This window comes from Hemitrygon akajei, chromosome 31 (genome assembly GCF_048418815.1).
Source record: "Hemitrygon akajei chromosome 31, sHemAka1.3, whole genome shotgun sequence".
Lineage (NCBI taxonomy): Eukaryota > Metazoa > Chordata > Chondrichthyes > Myliobatiformes > Dasyatidae > Hemitrygon > Hemitrygon akajei.
In genome coordinates, this window is record NC_133154.1 from 5,594,458 (window position 1) to 5,617,926 (window position 23,469).

Below are 23,469 nucleotides of genomic sequence, written 5' to 3' on the forward strand. Positions count from 1 at the left end.
TTGACACCGCTATCTATAAGAGCTCAATCTAACTCTCTCTTGAATGCATCCAGAAACTTGGCCTCCACTGCCTTCTGGGGCAGAGCATTCCACAAATCCACCACTCTCTGGGTGAAAAAGTTTTTCCGCATCTCTGTTCTAAATGGCCTACCCCTTATTCTTAAACTGTGGCCTCTAGTTCTGGACTCACCCATCAGCAGGAACATGCTTCCTGCCTCCAGCGTGTCCAATCCCTTAATAATCTTATATGTTTCAATCAGACCATTCTCAGTGTGGTGAACTACATATACCTGTCTGGACACCCCCCCCCCCCCCCACCCCGCGCTGACTGCTCCTGTGGCTCCTCCCACAGACCCCAGTATAAAGGCGATTGGAGCCTGGTCCCTGCCCTCAGTCTCCAGGTTATAGTATGGTGGTTAATTGCTGCTTGTTCTTTCTTCCAGCTAATAAAAGCCTATATATCACCTCACGTCTCAGAGATTTATTGATGGTGCATCACTCAGACAAATAGCTATTCATTATGTAAAGTCGTAAGCAATCTGTAGACTCAGAGTCTGGATTGCCTGGTCAGACTGGTTTGAACCAGTCAGAATTGAAAAGAAAATGACACGAGGCTGAGAGCAGAGACACAGAACACATTTGGTTGTAACCCTGGACCAGAGCCAGTCAGAAAGTCAGTTGACCTTGAACCAATGGGACGGGAACTCATCACTTGAACTGATGAGGAGCACTGTAACAGTCAGGAGCTTCAAATGCAAAGGAGCAGCAACTCTCCGGAAACAAACTATCGCACAGACACGTGACATTATATTGGGACCACGAGGAGTGCAGACTCCTTTTCCGGGTGTTACCGTTTCTACTCTTTGACTGTCCATGAAGGGTCAGAGAAACTTAGTAGGTGTGCACACAGGTACTTGGTTGTGTAAATTCCTGTGGCTTTTAGTTGAGATAATAAAGGTACTTGTTGGTAAATACAGATTCTCTCCATGCCTCTCTGATCATTATTATTAAAGGGTAATCCTTATATGGGTCAAGACAGACTTGATGGGCTGAAGGGTCTGTTTCCCTGCTGTATCTCTCAATGTCTGTAACTCCTGGGGCTGGAAATCTGCAGAAGCCAGATCTCTCACACCCTGTCCTCGCCGTGCGTGGGTGGTGCGTGATAAACCCAGCGCCTCCTGAACTGACTGCCGCCCCGGCCAAGCCCGATCAATTGCAGGCAGCGGCAGAGCACAGCGAACTGGCAGAGTGTGCTCCTTGTCAGATGCAGTCGCAGGTGAGACAGAACCTGCACCGGGAGTGCGAGGTGTCCATCAACCAACTCATCGGCCTCAAGTACTACACCTCCTACGTGTACCTTGCTATGGTAAAGAAGTCCTCTTTTGTATTTAACATGAGAATGATCTCGCAAAGCAGAACCTGTCTATGGTTTCATCTTACAGTGTGAATTTTTCCAGTAATGGCTTGATGGTTTTGTGATTGCCTGTCGTAAAAATTTGTTGTGAATTTACAAATGCAAGCCATTCTGCGGATGATGGAAATCCAGAGTGTCTCACACACAGTCACACACACTTGGAGGGATTCAACAGGTCAGGCAGTATCAGTGGAGGAACAAGCAGTCGACGTTCCAGGTGAAGCCCTTCACTGTCCTGATGAAGGGTCTCAGCCCAAAACATCAACTGTCTATTTCTCTCTACAGATGCTTCCTGACCTGCTGAGTTCCTCCAGCATTTTGCGTGTGTTACTCTGCTAATTTACAGATCTCTTTCAACAGAATTTCTATATTCTGTATGGATAAATGTAATTCTGCTAGAAGTTGGGTACTAAGTGAAGGTTTTTCTGTGTCAACGTATGTCAAATTGAATGACAAAGTATTCGTACCAAGTGCTTGTCTGGGCCGTTTCAGTAACAGCTTAACCAACTGTTGTGGATCAGGAGTAATAGATAATGCAGAAAATTGGCTGACAGTCTGGTGTGGATAGTGACATCCAGTGTTCAGAATTAAAGAAAGCTTACAGTACAGAAGGAGGCAGTTTGGCCCATTGAGTCCGTACTAGCTCTAATGCAAGAGCAATCCAACTGGTCCTACTACAGCCCAGCAAAATTTTCTTTATCTCTCAGTCTGATATTGGCTGTCCTGCAGGATAATAGCATAGGACTCTGGATTTCGGGAATTCCACCAACCCATTACGTTCCAGACTGGTCCCGATTTAGACGAATCTGGAATGGTATTTAACACACTGCAGGAAGCTCACCTCTGACTCTCAAAATAAGTAAAATTGACCTTAAAGCGACGTTCCCAGCAGAAACTGTGGGAAACAGCCAGGCCTGGAGGGGAGGACGTCTACAGACAATTCCCTCTGCACAGCTGTCTAAACCAGACCTAGCGGGGTATTGACAGATTCACATCTCAGATGCCCATCAGTGACCCAAGTGGGCTTTAGCAGTACCAAGTATATGGAGATCATTCAGCCCATTGTGTGTAGATCTGTACTGTCCCGATGAAGGCTGTTGCCTCATAGTATCAACTGTCCATTTTCTCCCGCAGATGCAGTCTGACATGCTGAGTCCCTCTCACCTTTAGTTTGTTGCTCAGTGGGTCTCGACCCAAAACATCACCTAGCCACTACCCGCCACAGATACTTCCTGACTCTCTTAGCTCCTCCGGCAGTTCTTGTTTTATTTCTGTTGCAGCAGGTTCCAGCATCTGCGATCTCTCATATCTCCACTGTGACTTGTGTTACTCAATGAATAAAACTACCTAGCCTCATCCCACCTTCCAATCAGTATTAAATAAACAGCCTTGTTTCAGTGTCTGGAGGGTTTCTGCCTCCACCAGACAATGAGTTCCAGCCCTCCGTTATCCTCACCTCCCCTCTAAACCATCTACCAATTGCAAAAAAAGATGCAATTCTTAGGAAACGGGAATTCTTCCCCTCCACTGTCAAAGTTTTAAACAAAGAACCAACTCATGAACACTACCTTGATATTTTTATTCTCTTTTTGAACTATTTATCCTGCTTATTTGTATCTATATACAGATCTGTAAAAAAGTCTTGGGCGTATACAGTATATATAGCTAGGGTGTCAAAGACTTTTGCACAATTTTATGTGTCACTTGGTACTGCTGCTGCAGCAAAAGAAAACAAATTTCATGACATATGTTGAGTGATGATAAACCTGATTCTGATATGGGTTTCTATTGTGGACTGAGAGTGGGAAGGGGATTGGGAGAGGGGAATCATGGTTGGGAAAAAGGGAAGGGAGAGGGGAATCATGGTTGGGAAAAGGGGAAGGGAGAGGGGAATCATGGTTGGGAAAAGGGGAAGGGAGAGGGGAATCATGGTTGGGAAAAGGGGAAGGGAGAGGTGAATCATGATTGGAAAAAAAAGGGAAAGGGGAATCATTGTTGGGAAAAGGGAGAGGGGAATCATGGTTGGGGAAAAGGGAAGGGAGAGGGGAATCATTGTTGGAAAAAAAAGGGAAAGGGGAATCATTGTTGGGAAAAAGGGAAGGGGGAGGGGAATCATTGTTGGGAAAGGGAAGGGGGAGGGGAATCATTGTTGGGAAAAGGGAAGGGAGAGGGGAATCATGGTTGGGAAAAGGAGAAGGGAGAGGGGAATCATGGTTGGGAAAAGGAGAAGGGAGAGGGGAATCATGGTTGGGAAAAAGGGAAGGGAGAGGGGAATCATGGTTGGGAAAAGGGAAGGGAGAGGGGAATCATGGTTGGGAAAAGGGAAGGGAGAGGGGAATCATGGTTGGGAAAAGGAAAAGGGAAAGGGGAATCATGGTTGGGAAAAGGGAAGGGAGAGGGGAATCATTGTTGGGAAAAGGAGAAGGGAGAGGGGAATCATGGTTGGGAAAAGGAGAAGGGAGAGGGGAATCATGGTTGGGAAAAGGAGAAGGGAGAGGGGAATCATGGTTGGGAAAAGGAGAAGGGAGAGGGGAATCATGGTTGGGAAAAGGAGAAGGGAGAGGGGAATCATGGTTGGGAAAAGGAGAAGGGAGAGGGGAATCATGGTTGGGAAAAAGGGAAGGGAGAGGGGAATCATGGTTGGGAAAAGGGAAGGGAGAGGGGAATCATGGTTGGGAAAAGGGAAGGGAGAGGGGAATCATGGTTGGGAAAAGGGAAGGGAGAGGGGAATCATGGTTGGGAAAAGGAAAAGGGAAAGGGGAATCATGGTTGGGAAAAGGGAAGGGAGAGGGGAATCATTGTTGGGAAAAGGAGAAGGGAGAGGGGAATCATGGTTGGGAAAAGGAGAAGGGAGAGGGGAATCATGGTTGGGAAAAGGAGAAGGGAGAGGGGAATCATGGTTGGGAAAAGGAGAAGGGAGAGGGGAATCATGGTTGGGAAAAGGGGAAGGGAGAGGGGAATCATGGTTGGGAAAAGGGGAAGGGAGAGGGGAATCATGGTTGGGAAAAGGAAAAGGGAGAGGGGAATCATGGTTGGGAAAAGGGGAAGGGAGAGGGGAATCATGGTTGGGAAAAGGGGAAGGGAGAGGGGAATCATGGTTGGGAAAAGGAAAAGGGAGAGGGGAATCATGGTTGGGAAAAGGGGAAGGGAGAGGGGAATCATGGTTGGGAAAAGGAAAAGGGAGAGGGGAATCATGGTTGGGAAAAGGGGAAGGAAAGGGGAATCATGGTTGGGAAAAGGGGAAGGGAGAGGGGAATCATGGTTGGGAAAAGGGGAAGGAAAGGGGAATCATGGTTGGGAAAAGGGGAAGGAAAGGGGAATCTGTTGCGAAAAGGGGAAGGGAGAGGAGAATCATTGTTGGGAAAAAGGAAAGGGAGAGGAGAATCATTGTTGGGAAAAAGGAAAGGGAGAGGGGAATCATTGTTGGGAAAAAGGAAAGGGAGAGAGGAATCATTGTTGGGAAAAAGGAAAGGGAGAAGGGAATCATTGTCGGGGAAAGGGAAGGGAGTAGAACACACATAAAGCGCTGGTGGAACACAGCAGGCCAGGCAGCACTGGAGAAGCACTGTCGACGTTTCAGGCCGAGACCCTTCGTCAAGACTAACAGAGTAGAATCTTGTTGGGAAAAGGGAAGGGAGAGGGGAATCATTGTTGGGAAAAGGGGAAGGGAGAGTAGAATCTTGTTGGGAAAAGGGGAGAGGAGAGAGAGCAGAAAGCACCAGAGAGACATTCTGTAAAGATTTATAAACCAACTGTTTGGAATCAAATTAGCTTGCCTGGTGTCTCAGGGCTGGGTATCTTTAAATAAATAAATATTTTGTTCGATTAATAGGACTGGCTGTTACAATCCCTAAAGTTTCTGCACTGCACTTGACTTGAGTGGAAGTAGTTCTTAAAGATGACCTCTAGGTGATGTTACTACCATTACAACACATCTTCAGTTGTGTACCTCAACATCACTGGGTGTTTTGGCCTTTTATCACGAGACACCCTCACCCGAGGCAGGCCCACCACAGGCTGATCAGACCTGGGTGTGTATCACATGGTTAGTCACATGATGGTCACTTGGCAGCCCAGACAGCATCCCTACTTTTCAGCCACAGCCAGTGACTGCGCATCTCGGCGGCATTAGCAAATGCTTTGATTGCCGTCCTATGGGCCTGCCCTCTGACTCCTACTTTCCTCAGCAGCCTTACAGTGGAACTGGCTACAAAGCCCCTGCACCCCACCTCAACTGGGCGCTCTTTTACGTTCCAGCCTCGCTCCTCTGCTTCAATGCAAAGTTGGCATATCACAGTCTTTTCCGTTCGTAAGCCTCATCCACAGCATCCTCCCAGGGGACCGTCAGCTCCGTGATAAAGACAGGAGTTGGACCAAAGGACCAGGTCAGGCCGTAGGTTGGGAAGGTAAGTTTCTGGCCCAAATCAACATGCACTTCCCAGTCCCTGGCTGCATTCAGTGGGCATGAGTCGTGAGGCAAAGGGTTAGCCTCCGTTTTCTCTCCTTCAGGGATGAAGGATGGTAATTGTGGGACCGTTGTCTGGGCATTGAGAGGCCTGGAGATGGTGGTTACTCTCTTATGCTCAAGCTCAGCTGCCAAACACCTCAGCACTTGGTTGTGTCGCCAGGTGTATCTGCCTTGTTCTTGGCTGTTCTTGCAACTAACCAAGATGTGCTTGAGGGACGCCGGAACTGCACACAGAGGACAGGCCAGTCCTCTCCCAGCCAAAGATTTAGGTTTGTAGGAGAGGGCAGGACATCATATGTTGCTCTGATGATAAAGCTCAATCTGTTTGACTCCATGCTCCACAGGTCACTCCATGTGATTTTCCTGCTCTCAACACCCTCCCACCTCATCCAGCAGCCTTGCTTGGCTTGGCTTGTTTTGGCACATCTGGCTGCTTCTTCTTAGTGGCGCACTGCAATTTGCAGAATCAATGACTCGGGTTCAATTCCCACCACTCCTTGTAAGGAGTTTGCGTGTTCTCCCTGTAACCCCATGGGTTTCCTCCGGGTGCTCTGGTTTCCTCCCACAGTCCAAGGACATACCAATGAATTGGTTAATCAATCGGGGATTGCTGGGCAGTGGGGCTTAAAGGGCTGGAAGTATCTATTCTGCACTGTATCTCAATTAATTAATCAATAAATAGATAGATAGATAGATAGGCCTGAATCAAAGCTACTTTGGAGCATCAAATCTTGTTAGGAGGCTGTCATTAAACTGGAAAGGATGCAAAACTGATCCAGAAGGATGTTACTGAGACTGGAGGATTTGAGTTTGAGGATTTGAGGTCGAAGGCTGAAGACTGATAGTTTTAAAGATTATCTTTATTTGCCATGTGTAGACCGAGAATCATACAGCGCAATGAGGTGGTTGCATCAGTGTTGGCGATGCACGAGGGGCAGCCAGCAAATGTTGCCATGCTTCTGGATGCGACATAGCATGCCCACAACATACAAACCCGACACTGTATGTCTTTGTTTTGGAATGTGGGAGGAAACCAGAGCACCTGGAGGAAACCCACACCATCACAGGGAGAGTATAAAAACATTTCTTACAGGCAGAGGCGGGAATTGAACCTTGATCTTCTGATTGCTGGTGCTGTAAAGTGTTATGCTAACCACTGCCCAAAGTACAATAGAGGTTTATAGAAGTATGAGGGTCATAGATAAGATGAATGTCCACAGTCCTTTCCCCAGGGTAGGGGAGTCTAAAACTAGAGGGCGCAGATTTAAATTGAGATGGAAAATACTTGAAGGGGACTTGTGGACCAATTTTTTCAGAATCAGAAACAGAATCATCAGCATGTGTTGTGAAATTTGTTGTTTTGAGGCAGCAGTACATTGCAATACATAACGATTTAAACTATAAATTACAATAAGTATATATAAAAAGAAAATTAAATTAAATAAGTAATGCAAAAAGAGAGGAAAAAATACTGAGGTAGTGTTCGTGGGTTCATTGTCCTTTCAGAAATCTGATGGCAGGGGGAAGAAACTGTTCCTGAAAGGTTGAGTGTGTGTCCTTCAGGCTCCTGCACCTTGGTCTGAAGATAGTAATGAGAAGAGGGGTTCTGGGTGATGGGGTACTTATTCATGGATGCTGCCTTCGAGGCATCTTTTCACACAGAGGTTGGAACGAGCTGCCAGGGGAAGTGGTAGGGGTGGGTACGATGACACTTGAAAGGTACTTGGATAGGTACCTTGATAGGAAAGGTTCATTGGGAGATGGGCCAAGAGCAGGCAAATGGGAATAGCTCAGGCAAGGAACTTGGTCAACATGGTGTACAACCATGACTCATCCAGAGTCTGAGGATTTTGAAGTACAGAGGTATGGCTCTGCACTCTAGGATCTTACACAAAAGGCATTTCAATTTACACAACCAAGTACCTGTGTGCACACCTACTAAGTTTCTCTGACCCTTCATGGACAGTCAAAGAGTAGAAACGGTAACACCCGGAAAAGGAGTCTGCACTCCTCATGGTCCCAATGTAATGTCACGTGTCTGTGCGATAGTTTGTTTCCGGAGAGTTGCTGCTCCTTTGCATTTGAAGCTCCTGACTGTTGCAGTGCTCCTCATCAGTTCAAATGATGAGTTTCCGTCCCATTGGTTCAAGGTCAACTGACTTTCTTACTGGCTCTGGTCCAGGGTTACAACCAAATGTGTTCTGTGTCTCTGCTCTCAGCCTCGTGTCATTTTCTTTTCAATTCTGACTGGTTCAAACCAGTCCGACCAGGCAATCCAGACTCTGAGTCTACAGATTGCTTACGACTTTACATAATGAATAGCTATTTGTCTGAGAATGGTCTCAGGTTTAGCAGGTTTAAATCTTCCATCACATCCACCAGGTCAGTATCGGTGTAGCTTCACTCTTCATCTAGCCCATGCTGTTCCTGTTCTTGGGGTGTGTGATGGGACAATGTAGAAGGAGATTCTTTCTGTATCTAACTGGACATTTTCCTTGCCTAGAGAATGTGTAATTCTTAAGGAAGTGTTCACATTAGAGAAAGCCCAGAAGAAGTTTATGAGAATGATCCTGGGAATGAAAGGGTTAATGTATGAGGAGTGCTCTGGGCCTGTACCACCTGGAGTTTAGAAGAATGAGGAGGAGGATTTCATTCAACTCTACCAAATAGTGAAAGGTCTATATAGAGCGGATGTGGAGAGGATGTTTCCTATAGTGGGGGAGTCTAGGTCCAGAGGACACAACTTCAGAATAGAAGGACTACCTTTTAGAACAGAGACGAGGGGAAATTTCTTTAGCCAGAGAGTGGTGAGTCTGTGGAATTCATTGCCACAGACAGTTGAGGAGGTCAAGGGGTTGATACGTTCTTTGATTTGTAAGGGGATCAAAGGTTACAGGGAGAATGCAGGAGAAAGGCGGTTGAGAGGGATAATAAATCAGCCATGATGAAATAGTGGAGCAGACTTGATGGGCCAAATGGCCTCATTCTCCTTCTATGCCTTCTGTCTTCTGGTCTTAACTGCTTTTGAATCTGGTGGTCCTGGCATGGATGCTACATAGCCTCCTCCCTGAAGGGAGTAATAGTGTGCAAAAAAGAGCAAAAAAAAACCACAATAAATATAAAGAAATAAGTTATGTACATAGATTGACTCTATGGCCATAAAGTGACAGATGAGAAATAATAAAGTAGTGGTGGAGGTGATGATCAGACTTACTGCTTGGGAAAGTAAATGATTTTAAGATGGAGTTTTATCTTCTATCCATTCTGCCCTAGCAGATACTGACACAATGGCGAAGGGGACAAAACAGTGGTCTGCGTTGTGTGCTCTGGGACAACGTGGAGAGAGTTTTATTCTCTATCTAAACTGTGATGCCTCGCTGTCCCAGGAGTGTTCAATGGGACAGTGCCCTGGAAACTTTGTTCTATACAAATGGGCTGCACACGACCCAGGTCAATTGTAAATACTAGAAGCTCTCCTGTTCAATAAGACTTGTTCTGTTCACAGAAAGACTGTTCTGCCTTGGCCCTCTGTCACAGACCCTGTGCATCTCACTGGCCTCTCTGGAGCTCAAAGTTCCAAGTACATTTATCAAGCGTGTATACATCGTATAACCTTGAGATTCATCTCCTAACAGACAGCCATGAAACAAAGAAATCCAAAAGAACCCAATTAATAAAAAACTATCAAATACCTGATGTGCAGAGAAAAAAAATCAAATAATGCAAGCAATAAAAACAGCAAGGAATGTTCTAAACTAAAGTTCACAACGAGAGCTTGTCCACGGACCCTCAGTTCAGCACAGAGCTGAGCAGCAAGCTGGACCGGCCCGTCCCTCACCTTGGGTCCTGACACCCTAACGTTTTCAATCTGGCCCATGGGTGCTAAATCATCGTCCAAACATTGGGTTCAATTGCTTCAATGTGCTCCAGGCCCTCAATTTGGCCTGCTCCCGACCTTTCCAATTTGGCCCGGCACTTAAATCGTCGTCCAAGGATCAGATTCAATCGCTTCAGTGCACTCCCTCATTTCTTCATTTTAAATCCTCTTTGCTTCAGGTTTTCGGTAACCCCGACGTAAACTGGCTGAAGGATCTCGGCCCAAAATGTTGACCCTCCATAGATGCTGCCTGACTTGCTGAGTTCCTCAAGTATCGTGTGTTGCTCTGTTTCTATTCTCCCAGTGAAACACTGGAACTCCTTTTCAAAGTTAAATTTTTAGCTTGTTCTTGCATGATGTGGGCTGTTGTGTGCATTTGTGTATGCCTAAAGGCTGATTTATTCTTGTGCTATGGGCCATGCCATAGGCCTGATTTTCACTTTTGCGTAGGCTTTACGCCGTAGCGAGCATGCGTAGGTGTGCGCCAAAACGCTAGTTGGCAGTGGGGTTTCTACGCCACCGTGTTGAGTTTCTTCATGAGAGACGTTGATGAGGAGATGCATTTCAAACATTTTCGCATGTCGGCAGGGAGATTTGACGATTTGGTTCATCTATTTCGCATCAGTGTACAGACACGGTGGAGAAGAAGCAACCAGAAATGCAAAGGAGGAAATGCGAGGCTACCAAGCGGACCAATCACAGTTGTTGCAGTCTGCGTCGCCATGACGTGTGAGTTACTTTTTTGGGGAGGTGCACATCACCCTACGGCATAGGTACAGCGTAGGGTATGCGGTACCCACGGCGTAGATGTGACACACAAGTATAAACCATCTAATACCAGGCTATTCAACTGGAGGAGACATCTTACAAAATCAGCTCAACCTCTCATCAGAGGTCTGCAGCCTCTCTCACAGTGGGACACGCACATACTGACACACAGACACATGAATACACCTGGGCACACTAACGCACGTACAGCACAGCCTTTAGGGTGTGCATGCACAAGCTTAGGTATAAGTGCACATGTGGGTACATTGTACACATATGTAAATGTGCCCATATGGTCTTCCTGAATGTGCATGTCCAAAGTTCAAAGTGCACTTTGTACACTGTTACGAAGGACGAACAGCTCCGATGGGCAGAAGGGTGCAAGGTTGCCCATGTCCCCCTCCCCTGGGAGAATTACAAACCATTACTGTTGCCAGGCTGTTAATGAGAGAGAAAGAGATGGAACAAAAAATATACTTGGACTGGGACATTTGCTTCAGATAAGGGAGAGAACACCGGGGGAGAGAGACCATATTATGACTCCTGTAAGACTTATGGCTCCGGAGAAGGATTGTTTACTTTGTACTATTCTGTTTATTAAAATTCCTCAGTGGACAGCCGGAGTGGGCTGGTTTGATGGGCTAAGCCATTCAAAACTGATTGACACCTGAGACCCCGTGAGTAGGGATAAAAGTGAGGTCTGGGGAGACACCCCTCAGACACACCAGGAGATGCACCAAGAGACACACTAGTGAGCACTGTTTAAGTGTTGGAACCCACGAGAAAAGTGTGGGGCATCGGAGACCGAACGAAGGATCGGTCAATTTTAACTCACAGTGTTTATAGCGAGGCTGGTGTGGGCTTGTGTGTGTGTCCACCCTTGCCTGGGTGACGAGTCCACCATAGAAGAACGGTCTAGCTAAAGGACAGAGGGGTCATACCTGAATGGCCACAACACATCGACAGATCAAGAAAGTAAAGGAAGGTTTGCAAGACAATAGCTGTCACTGTTTGCTCGCTCTCCCTCTCTCTCCAACAATTACAACACATCGACCAACAACTACCTCAGCCTGTATGAACTGAACTGAACTTTATACTTTCCCATGATAATTCATTATCCCCTAGACAACGATAGAGCTTGTTTATTATTGATTATTATTATACCCACACTTTTAGGTTTAGTATTGCTAATGTGTATTATCTGTATATTTGCATTGTTGATATTGATTTGTATATTTTACTAATAAACACTGTTTTGAAAATAGTACCAGACTCCAACGGACACTTCTATCTTTGCTGGTAAGACACCCAGTTACGGGGTACGTAACAATACAACCTTGAGATTCATCTCCCTAAAGGCAGCCACAAAACGAGAAACATGAAAGAATCCATTTTAAAAAATGCAACAACCACCCAATGTGCAGGGAGAGAGGGAGAAAGAAAAACACACAAATCGTGCAGGCAATAAAAGCAATCATACAGCATTCAGAATGCAAACGAGTCCTTTGACACGAAGCCCAGAGCAGCCGGAGCAGGCCCAGGGCCTCAGCCTCAGTTCATCACACAGCAGAGCCAAATGTCACTCAGCCCACAGGCATGAAGTCCGAACAGGAGCGGAGCAGTGAGCGGAACCAGCCCGACCCTCACCTCTGGTCTGCAGATCCTGCCTTTGCAATCCATCTGGCCTCACATTTAAAATATACAAACATTGGTTCATTCCTTGAAGACCCAGGCCCTGTTGTATCAATACACTCTGGGCCTGGACTCCATCACCATCATCCAGCCCATACCGACCTTTTCAAACCGGCCTTAGACCGATCAAGCCTGTTTAGGTAGACAGGCTCCGAAACACCTTAGCTTTGCATGCCCTGACTCCATCTCGACCTTGCTCCGACCACTTCTCCTCGAACATGCATCGACCTCACTCACACCTGCATGCCTCGAACTCCGAGTCAGCCTCACCTCCGCTTGCCCCTTCATTGTTTGCGGTGACTGGTTACCATAATTTCTTTTACAGAAAAATTGTATTAATAAAGTAATTAGTTGTATTTCTTGCTTTGAGAACCTTCAGCAGCGCCATCTTAAACCCATGAACGTGGGCCTGCTTCTATGCGTGGGCATGGGTGCCCATATGTGCCTGAGTGCCTGCTTGCAAATGTACCTTTGTGTTAATATATGTGTGTGTCAGTATACGTGTCTATATTCAGATTGATTCATTTATTTATCACACGTACATCCAAACAAGAACAATACAAAAAAAAACAACGGGTAAAACAGGCCACACACACACACCTCTCCAACCCCAATAAGTGCCACCTCCAGAGTCTTTGGCCCCAGACACACAGACTCATAGACATCGAGACCCCTCCTACAGAATCGCCGGCTTCAGTCTTCAACCTCCGGTAACCTCTGAAGGTCTGCACTCAACATGGCTGAGTGGTTAAGGCGTTGGACTAGCCGTCTGAAGGTCGTGAGCTCGAGCCCCAGCCAAGGCAGCGTGCTGTGTCGTTGAGCAAGGTACTTAACCACACACTGCTCCAGTCCACCCAGCTGAAAATGGGTACTGGAAAATTGCTGAGGGTTAACCTCACAATAGACTGGCGTCCTATCCGGGGGGGGGGGGGGGTGGGGGGGGGGGAGTCTCGTACTCTCAGTTGCTTCATGTCATGGAAACTGGCATAAGCACTGGCCTGATGAGCCTATAAGGCTCCTTTCTTTGCACTGTAATTTATAGATGCATTGCCCTGTACTGCTGCCACAAAACACAAATTTTGTGCCGCTTGTCAGCGATAATAAACCTGATTCTGGTTCGGCCTGTGTACGTGCTTTAGTGTGCCCAGGTGTGTGTCAGTATGTGCGTGTCCCACTGTGAGAGAGGCTGCAGACCTCTGATGAGAGGTTGAGCTGATTTTGTAAGATGTCTCCTCCAGTTGAATAGCCTGGTATTAGATGGTTTATTCCAGTAAATAATTTTTAAATTATGAATTAATTTTATGTTAGAGCGCCACTAGCAGGCAGGCACGGTTCCTAGATCTATTAATTCTCATTGTTCTGCTTCAAAGAGCCCATAGATCTTTAACGGGATTATTAATTTTGTTTTGTAGTCCTTCTATTTCGAACAGGACGATGTCGCGCTGGAGAACTTTGCAAAGTTTTTCCACGAGATGTCGGAGGCCGAGCGCCAGCAGGCGGAGAAACTCATCGAGTACCAGAAGCTACGGGGTGGGCGACTCCAGCTGCAGAGTATCGAGGTGAGCGCGGCAGGCAGTCACAAACTCGCCCTTCCCTGATCTGAGGGTGCCCACACGCCCATTTCTTCTGGGATTTTATTTCTGCTTTAGAGATACAGCGTGGGACAGGCCCTTCCGGCCTAACTAGCTCCACTGCCCCGCAACCAACCTGTTTAACCCTAGTCTAATCGCAGGACAATTTAACCTACTAGCCAGCATGTCTTTGGAATGTGGGAGGTAACTGGAGCGCCCAGAGGAAACTGGAACACCCAGAGGAAACCCACATGTATCGGGGAGGATGTACCAACTCTTTACAGGCAACGTCAGAATTGAATTCCAAGCTCCAATGTCCCAAGCTGTAATAGAGTCACGCTACTGTCACACCTCTGTTTTAGCATTCAAACTCAACTTTCCTTTAATGTCACAAAAGTGTCACTGGATCTATTTAAAACGGAGTTTGATAGATTCTTATTAATAAGGGTGTCAAAGATTACAGGGAAAAAGGTTGGAGAATGAGGTTGAGAGGGAAAATAAATTAGTCATATTCGAATGGAGAAGTAGACTTGATCGGTCAAAGGGCTTAATTCTTCTTCTATGTCTTATGGTCTAAATATCTCCCCAGGCTCAAACTACATGTAACACCAAACCTCTTTTATAGTTACATAGATTTGTCATTGCATGGAGGGAGTCCATTCAGTCATCATGCCAATGCTAGCTCTTAATGGAGCAACTTGGTTAATCCTATTCCCAATTTTTCCATGTATCCCCACACTCTTCACAAGTGTCTGTTTGATGAAGGCCAGCTGTATTCGGAATGTAACACTCCAACTTAGCTGCACAACGGATCTCTGACACTCCGGGGCAAAAGGATGTCCTTCATACCCTCAATAAAACTTTTTACCCAGTGTTTTAAATCTGAGTCCATTGCTTCTTGAATAGTTAGAATGGGACAGCTAACTTCTACCTGTCCTAAATTAACATTGTTAGGATGTGAACAGAAAAAATGTAACAAACAGGAGTTGCCCACCAGCTTCGGGAGTCTGCTCTACGTTTCAGTAAGAGAATGGCTGATCCAGTCTCGACCTGAACTGACCTTGGCCTGATCTGAACTTGGGCTGAATTCCATTTTCCTGCCTGGTCCCCACAATCCTCTGTTCCCCCCCAACCCCAGTGGTCCAAATATAGTTGCAGTAAGATAATGGCTGGTCTGATCTTGGCCTGAGTTCCATTGTCCCCAGAACACTCTGGTCCCTCCGTGATCCAAGTATAGTTTCTCCAGATCTTGGATGTACTCAAGCACTGCAAGGACACAATGGAGCTGGAAAGGTCACCTGGCCCCTCAGTACATCCCTGCCTTCAATTTGATCATGTTGTAGCTGCCCCAGGGCTCAACTGTTCTGTTAATTCTATTTTTAATATTATCTATCTTCTTTTTAAACATCTCAACCGCAACGAAAGCAGGCTCTTTCCACTGAATACACAAGACGGTCCGCTGACGCTGGAAATCCAGAGCAGCACACACACACACAAAACCTCAGCAGGTTAGGCAGCGTCTATGGAAATGAAGATAGCCGACATTTCGGGCTGAGACCCATCAGGACCAAGAAGGAAGGGGGGAGATGCCAGAATATAAAGGTGGGGGGGTGAGGGGAAGGAGGCTAGCTGGAAGGTGATAGGTGAAGCCAGGTGGGTGGGGAAGGTTAAGGACGGGAGAAGAAAGAATCTGATAGGAGAGGAGAGTGGACCATGGGGGAAAGGGGAGGAGGGGACCCAGGGGGAAGTGATAGGCAGGTGAGAAGAGATAAAAGGTCAGAGTGGGGAATAGAGGAAGCGTGCTGGGGGGAATTTGTTTACTGGAAGGAGAAATCGATACTTATGCCATCAGGTTGGAGGCTACACTAAAGTTGGGTGAGATTACAATAAGAGGTTAAGGGTGAAGGGTGAAATATCGAAGGGGAACCTGAGGGGCAACTTCTTCATTCAGAGGGTGGTGCGAGTGTGAAATGAGCCGCCAGTGGAAGCGGAGTATGTGGTTCCAATTGCAACAATTAAGAGAAGTTTGGACAAGTACATAGATGGTTTGAGGAATGGAGGGTACAGGCCAGATGGGACTAGATGGGCTGAAGGGCCTGGTTCTGAGCTGTGGTGCTCTATAAGTATCTCATAAGCTCCTGATCTCCCAGGATTTTCACACACAACAGTCTCTAGAGTTTACAGAGAGTGGTGTGAAAAACATAAAAAAATCCAGTGACCAGCAATTCTGTGGGGGGAAAACACCTCGTTAATGAGAGGGATTCAGAGGAGAATGGCCAGGCTGGTTCAATCTGACAGGAAGGTGGCAGTAACTCAATCACGTTTTTCAGCTGTGGTGTGCAGCATAACACGTCGAATCTTGAAGTGGATGGGCTACAGCAGAAGAACCATACACTCAGTGGCCACTTTATTAGGTACAGCAGGTACCCAGTTAGGTGGACACTGAGTGTAACTCTGATGTGAAGTCCCAGGAGTTCTGTTATGTTAAAGGGACTGTTGGAAGAGGAAGCATGATCCAGCCTTCCTCGGCAAGCCTTCCCGAAAGCAAAGCAGATGTACCTGCAGTGTCATGAAGATCCAAGGATTGAATGGAGGAGGTAAAAGGCATGGAGCTCCCTAGATCGTGATACCGCAGTATGGGACCTCATGGTAGCATAACGTTCAATTCCAATGTTATCTCTAAGGACTCCATGGAATACGTGGGTTTCCTCCAGGTGCTCCGGTTTCCTCCCACAGTCCAAAGATGCACCTGTCAGAAGGTTATTGGTCAGCGTAAATTGTCCCGTGATCAGGCAAGGGTTAAATCCGGAGTTACTGAGCAGTGCGACACAAAGGGCCAGGAGGACCTATTCTGCGCTGTATCGCAATAAATAAACATACAGGTCTATCTTAATTGAGGATTTGCCTGCAAAAAACAAAGGGGACAGGCCAGTCTGAGGTGTAATCCTGGGTTTTGCCACTTACTCACACAGAATCCAGCCAAGAGCAAGTGGAGGAACGGGCTGGAAGCCACACAGGATGCTCTCGACCTACAGAGGAACATCAACAAGTCTCTCCTTGACCTGCATCAGACTGCATCCAATAAGGAGGATCCTCAGGTATCTGTGCCTCAGGGGTCTCCCTGGCAGTGGCAAGCCTGGTCAATGATTGTTGTTTTGATCCCTGTGGTGCATCGGGTGGCATTTTCTTTAACCTTTTTTTTTTACAACAATGAGTTTCTAGATGAATGGATGGAAAGCGTGCAGGGAGTCAGCCAGATTCGAACCTGGGACCTTCACCACTACATCAGCAGCTGTCTGCCATCATCAATGATGCAGGGAGAAAGGAAATCCTAGGAATTATTGGTGCAGCCAGGTTGCCATCCACATGAGAGATCAGGATTCTTGGGCATGAGAACAAAAAAAAGAGTAAATTACATATTTACCACAACCTCAGAATACAAGGACATCCCTTTGAAACAGAGATGAGGAGGAATTTCTTTAGCAGAGGGTGGTAAATCTCTGGAATTCATTGCCATAGGCGGATGTGAAAACAAGTCACGGAGTGTACTTAAAGCATAGGTTGATAGGTTCTTGATTAGTAAGGGTGTCAAAGGTTACAGGGAGAAGGCAGGAGAATGGAGTTGAGATGGTTAATAAATCAGCCATGATGGAATGGCAGAGCAGACTTGATTGGCTGAATGGCCTAATTCTTCTGATGGTTGAAAAAAAAAGTTACTAGAGTAAGCATCAGACAAGTCTGGAGAATTAATAATGAAAGCTGGATTTAACAGGTATTTAGCTCCATTCACTGATTCATTGGCCAGATCGACACCTAGGGTGTTGCATCGCCTTGGCTGTGGCGAGGATTCGGCCAAGGCTGAGGCCACGGGGTTGCCCAGGGGAGAAGACAGCCAGATGGTGCAGCTTTCTGGTGCTCACTCGGTGCTGCTTTCTAGAGTCAGCTCTGTGCTGCCCTCCAGTGTTTGCTCAATGGAAGAACAAGCTGGACCAGGACAAGTCTAGTCATACCAAATCAAACTAGTCACATCTGCCTGCACATGATCCATATCCATCTGTTCACAGGATATTCATGTGTTGATCTAAAAACCACCTGGCCATAAGGCAGTAGACAGTCACAGCAGGAGGAGGATTCTATACATGTAGGTAGGTTCCCTGAACAGAGGGTCCACCATCTGGCAGAATGCCTCGCTGCCAGGCCTCACCAACAGGCACCGACACCTGGTCTGGCTGTCGGTGAGAGGGGTCCTCTCAGTCAGATCTTCCCTGCTTGCCCGGAGCATCACTCCCACTGTGGGACTGTAGCGGGGGAGAGATAGTGGCTCACCTCTTTGCAGACTGTGGGTTTGTGAAGAGGGTGTAGAGAAAGATGCAAGAGCCTGTGTGAAGGTTCACCCCAAGCAACTGCCTGACAGAGGACTCATCGCAGAAATACTGTTTTGCTTGGCCACATTCATGTATGGTCAAATGACACTTAAATTTAATGTTGAACTTTACAACTTGTGTGTGGTGGGTTAATATCTAAAAATAAGTGGAAACCCATTTCAAGCAGAGATGAGCTGAAAATTTCCCCATGAGGATGTGATTTCTTGGAATTCACTTCTCCCAGAGTGGTGGAAGCCAAGACTTCGAATGGTTTTGTTTAGGAGGTAGATAGAACACATGGCTTGGGGCACCGGAGTTCAGAGTCCAATCCCGGTGTCCTCTGTAAGGAGTCTCTGTACACCCTCTCTGTGGAATGCGATGAAATAACTGGTTCTTTGAGTCTCAACAGTAGAGGCCTGGACACACACAGTTTTAATAATAAGGAATTTATTATTAAAGGGGAAGTCAGGTCAACTCAAGCAACTACAATACACAGGAAGCGGTGTGGGGACAGGGTACGGTTACACATACAAAGAACAAGGGAAAAGCACTACAACAGCTATCCCCCTTGACCTTGGATAGTCGCAGTTCCCTTACCAGGACAAACGATAGACCTTCCCAAACATAAATCAATGCACTTACCTTCAATGAGGTTGTCTGTAAGAGAGGGCGAGCCAAGGCCAAGTCTCACCTTTTATAGCATGGGGCTGGGTGCGATAATCCAATTAAGGTGACCAATAATTTAGATGTGCATTGATTAGTTGGGAGGGACTAAATGTTGATTGGGATGTGGTGTGTCCTCCGACCAGCCAGGTGGCAGTGCATCTGTCACGTGGCCGGTATCTGTGGATACAGCAGCCTCTCTGGGTGCTCTGGTTTTCTTCTACAGTCCAACGACCCTACAGGGTAGGTTAATGGGTCATTGTAAGTTGTCCCGTGATTATGTCGGGGTTGTCAGAGGTTGCTGGGCGGTGTGGCTCAAAGGGCCAGAAGGGCCTATTCTGCGCGGTATCCTAAAATAACTACAAATAAACTGAGTGACCTTCCTCTGCTTATTTTGTTCACCTGACCCATATGCACCACGCTGTTCCACTAAACGTCACAGATACTGGCCACCGCCCCCCCCCCAGACTCTGTCAGATTGCAGTCTGCAGACCGCCATCGCGGAGATATACCCCGTGGTGATTTTGTCACGTGGAAGTGAAAAGCTGTTTAAAATTTTATTTTTCAGCTGTGCAGCTTCCTCGAAACCAACTTCTTGAACAGCAATGTGGAATTCATGAAGAAGCTGGGAGATCACGTGACAAGCCTGAAGGGGCTGACTGCGGGCCGCACCAGCGGAATGGGCGAATACCTGTTTGACAAGCACACCCTGGGTGAAGGGACTTGATGTGGGATGAAGAGGCCTCCGTCCATCCACCGCACTCCCCTCCCTGTGTGCTGCCATGGAAACCGAAGTACTTTACACTGAATGTTAAAGTAATTGTTTCAGAAATAACTCTACTATTATTAGCATAATAAATGTTTTCAGAAAAAAGATGGTCATTTGGTGATACACATACTTTTTAGTCATAGTCACAGAGCACTACAGCACAGAAAAAGGCCCTTCAGCCCATCTAGTATGTGCTGGACTGTTACTCTGCCTCGTCCCATCGACCCATACTACCCCCCTCCCAGGGCACCACTGCTCAATACAAGAGGACGTGGCTTTAAGGTAAGGGGTGGGAAGTTCAAGGGGGATATTAGAGGAAGGTTTTTTACTCAGAGACTGGTCGGTGCGTGGAATGCACTGCTGAGTCAATGGTGGAGGCAGAGACACTAGTGAAATTTAAGAGACTACTAGACAGGTATATGGAGGAATTTAAGATTGGGGTTATATGGGAGGCAGGGTTTGAGGGTCGGCACAACATTGTGGGCTGAAGGGCCTGTACTATGCTGTACTATTCTATGTTCTATGTACTTATCCAAACCTCTATTTTAAATGTTGTAATCAAATCCACGTCCACTACTGCAGACATCTAGTTCCAGACTCGTACCACCCTCTGAATTTAACGCGTTCCCTCTCTGGTTCAGTTTAAATATTTCACCTTTCACCCTTAACCTATGTCCTTTAGTTCTTTTCTCGCCCAACCTCAGCAGAAAAAGCCTGCTTGCATTTAATGTATCTATATCAAATCTCACCTCATTCTCCAATGTCCCAGGGAATAAAGCCCTAACCTATTCAAACTTTCCCTCAAGTCCTGGCAGCATCCTTACAGATTTTCTCTGTACTCCTTGAATCTTACTGCTATCTTTCCTGTAGGTACGTGACCAGAAGTGTACAGAATACCCCAAATTTGACCTCACCGTTTTCTTTTACAACTACAATATAAAATCCCAAATCTTGTACTGAATACCCTGATTTATGCAAACCAATGAGCCAAAAGATTTCTCTGTGACCCTATTTACACTTTCAAAGAATTGTGGATCTGTAGTCCCTGATCCCTTTGTTCTACTGCACTCCTCAGTCCATTAATTTTTTTTGGTGTTCTTAAATCTTAGTTTTAAACCTGTTTCCTAAGCTGGAGTCTACAGATCCCTTGGTTAATGGTAGGGGTCCATGGCATAAAAAAGGTTGGGAACCCCTGACTGACAGGGTATTGGGGACTGGCTCTTGTGCTGGGGTGGGGGGCAATGTGGTAGCATTGCGGTTAGCGTGAAGCTATTACAGCTCAGGATGATGGAGTCTGGAGTTCAATCCTGGCAAGTTTGTATGTCCTGTCCAAGAAATCTGTGGTTGTTTTTCCGGGTGCTCTGGTTTCCTCCCACAGTCCAAAGACATACAGGTTGGTAGGTTAATTGGTCAGTGTAAATTGTCCCGTGATTAGGCCAGGGTTAATTTGGTGGTTGCTAGGCGGTGCAACTCATTGGCTGGAAGGGCCTATTCTGCACTGTATCACTAAATAAATACATACATGCATACATACATAAATAAGTTAATAAATGGTTGAGGCAGAAACCCTAAACTGCAACTGAAAAGGACGTAGGTTGCGTCCTGCACAGCTGCAGACCTGGAGGTGGAAGGTGACCTTTCTTTACCAACCTGAGCTCAAATGCTCAAACAACCTATATTAGTGTCATAAACATATGGCACTGTTGTACACTCAGTGGCCATTTTATTAGGTACGCCTGTACACTTGCTCGTTAATGCAAATTTCTAATCAGTCAATGATGCGGCAGCAACTCAGTGCATGAAAGCATGCGGGCATGGTCAAGAGGTTCAGATATTTTTCAGACCCAACGTCAGAATGAGGGAATAATGTGATCTAAGTGACTTTGACTGTGGATTGATTGTTGGTGCCTGATTGGGGGGTGTTGGAGTATTTCGGGGAGGTCGAAGGTGCGATGTTTGCGAATGCGAGCCCGACGGAGGCTGGAAGCCGAAGAAGATGGCCTGGCCTAGGTTTGGAGGAACGTGTGAGTGCCTGCGTGGATGGAAGAGAGGAAAGGGTTGTTTGTAGTGTTCTCTGGTGCTCTGCCGAGCTTTGTGGGCATGCTGGCACGGAACGTGTGAAATGGTAGCAGTACAGCGCAATGTATAAATTACACTGTCAATTACAAACAGAAGTATCTATATAATTAGCAAATAAATAAGTAGCCCAAAAAAGAGCAAAACAACGCTGCTTACTGAAGAACCAATGGCTGTAACTGTACATTTCAGCTGTAGTCACATGGTGTGAGCAGGATCATCTGCAGCTTAACGTGAAAAAGACTAAGGAGCTGGTGGTGGACCTGAGGAGGGCTAAGGCACCGGTGACCCCTGTTTCCATCCAAGGAGTCAGTGTGGACATGGTGGAGGATTACAAATACCTGGGGATACGAATTGACAATAAACTGGACTGGTCAAAGAACACTGAGGCTGTCTACAAGAAGGGTCAGAGCCATCTCTATTTCCTGAGGAGACTGAGGTCCTTTAACATCTGCCGGACGATGCTGAGGATGTTCTACGAGGCTGTGGTGGCCAGTGCTATCATGTTTGCTGTTGTGTGCTGGGGCAGCAGGCTGAGGGTAGCAGACACCAAGAGAATCAACAAACTCATTCATAAGGCCAGTGATGTTGTGGGGGTGGAACTGGACTCTCTGACAGTGGTGTCTGAAAAGAGGATGCTGTCCAAGCTGCATGTCATCTTGGACAAAGTCTCCCATCCACTCCATAATGTACTGGTTAGGCACAGGAGTACATTCAGTCAGAGACTCATTCCACTGAGATGTAACACTGAGTGTCATAGGAAGTCATTCCTGCCTGTGGCCATCAAACTTTACAACTCCTCCCTAGGAGTGTCAGACACCCTGAGTCAATAGGCTGGTCCTGGACTTATTTCCACTTGGCATGATCAACTTATTATTATTTAACTATTTATGATTTTATATTGCTATATTTCTACACTATTCTTGGTTAGTGCAACTGTAACGAAACCCAATTTCCCTCGGGATCAATAAAGTATGTCTGTCTGTCTGTCTAGTAACCTTTCTAGAAGCTGAAGGGCAGGACCTCCAGGGTAACAATCTCAGAATTGCTACCTGTGCCATGTGCGAGTGAGGCAAGGAACAGAAGGATTATACAGATTAATACGTGGCTGAGAGGATGGTGCAGGAGGGAGGGCTTCAGGTTTTTAGATAATTGGGCTTTGTTCCAGGAAAGGTGGGATCTGTTCTGACGGGACGGTTTACACCTGAACTGGAGCGGTACTAACATTCTTGCAGGAAAGTTTGCTAGTACTTCTCGGGGGTGGTTTAAACTAAATTTGCAGGGGGCAGGGATCCAGAGTGCGAGAGAGGATAGCGAGATGAAGAATAAAGGACAGGTGGGGACTACACGGCTCCGGAATATTAAGTGTGTAGTAGAGAAAGGTGAGGCAGAACAAGTGATAAGGAGGACACATGTACAGAGGGATGGTCTGACAGAACATGGAGTTAAATGTGCAGAAAGAATAAGTAAATTTAGGAAGGACAACAAAATTCAAGGGGCTTATAGCCCGATGGAAGTTCGGGGAGCTGGGTTAAGCACAATAGGCAGTGATTTAAACAGAGAGAGGAGAAATGGGATAAAAATTCTATATCTGAATGCATAAAGTGTCAGAAACAAGGCGGATGAGCTTGAAGCTCAGGTGCGAAAGGGTAACTATGATATTGTTGGGATAACGGAGACATGGCTGCAGGGAGATCAGACCTGGGAAATGTCCCTACGTGCTATCGTAGGGACAGAAATGTGGGCAGAGGGGGTGGGGTGGCCCTGTTGGTGAGGAATGAGATTCAGTCCTTTGCAAGGGGGGACA

General features: G+C 46.6%; 1 protein-coding gene across 1 annotated transcript; it reads left to right on the forward strand.

Moving 5' to 3' along the window:
• The first annotated feature begins 1,208 nt into the window (after window positions 1–1,208).
• On the forward strand, window positions 1,209–19,691 carry LOC140719495 (ferritin, lower subunit-like). Its single transcript, XM_073034213.1, has 4 exons — window positions 1,209–1,366; window positions 13,632–13,778; window positions 16,763–16,888; window positions 19,386–19,691. Exons 1-4 carry the CDS (start codon window positions 1,265–1,267, stop codon window positions 19,542–19,544), a joined length of 534 nt encoding a protein of 177 aa, XP_072890314.1. The 5' UTR covers window positions 1,209–1,264; the 3' UTR covers window positions 19,545–19,691.
• The last annotated feature ends 3,778 nt before the right edge of the window (window positions 19,692–23,469 follow it).

What these genes read in the sequence shown, in the direction of transcription:
- LOC140719495 (XM_073034213.1), top strand. Translation starts at nt 1,265, where the DNA reads ATGCAGTCGCAGGTGAGACAGAACCTGCACCGGGAGTGCGAGGTGTCC. An exon ending in TCCAGCTGCAGAGTATCGAG is followed by an intron (nt 13,779 to 16,762) that starts GTGAGCGCGGCA and finishes TTACTCACACAG; the next exon opens with AATCCAGCCAAGAGCAAGTG. An exon ending in CCAATAAGGAGGATCCTCAG is followed by an intron (nt 16,889 to 19,385) that starts GTATCTGTGCCT and finishes TTTATTTTTCAG; the next exon opens with CTGTGCAGCTTCCTCGAAAC.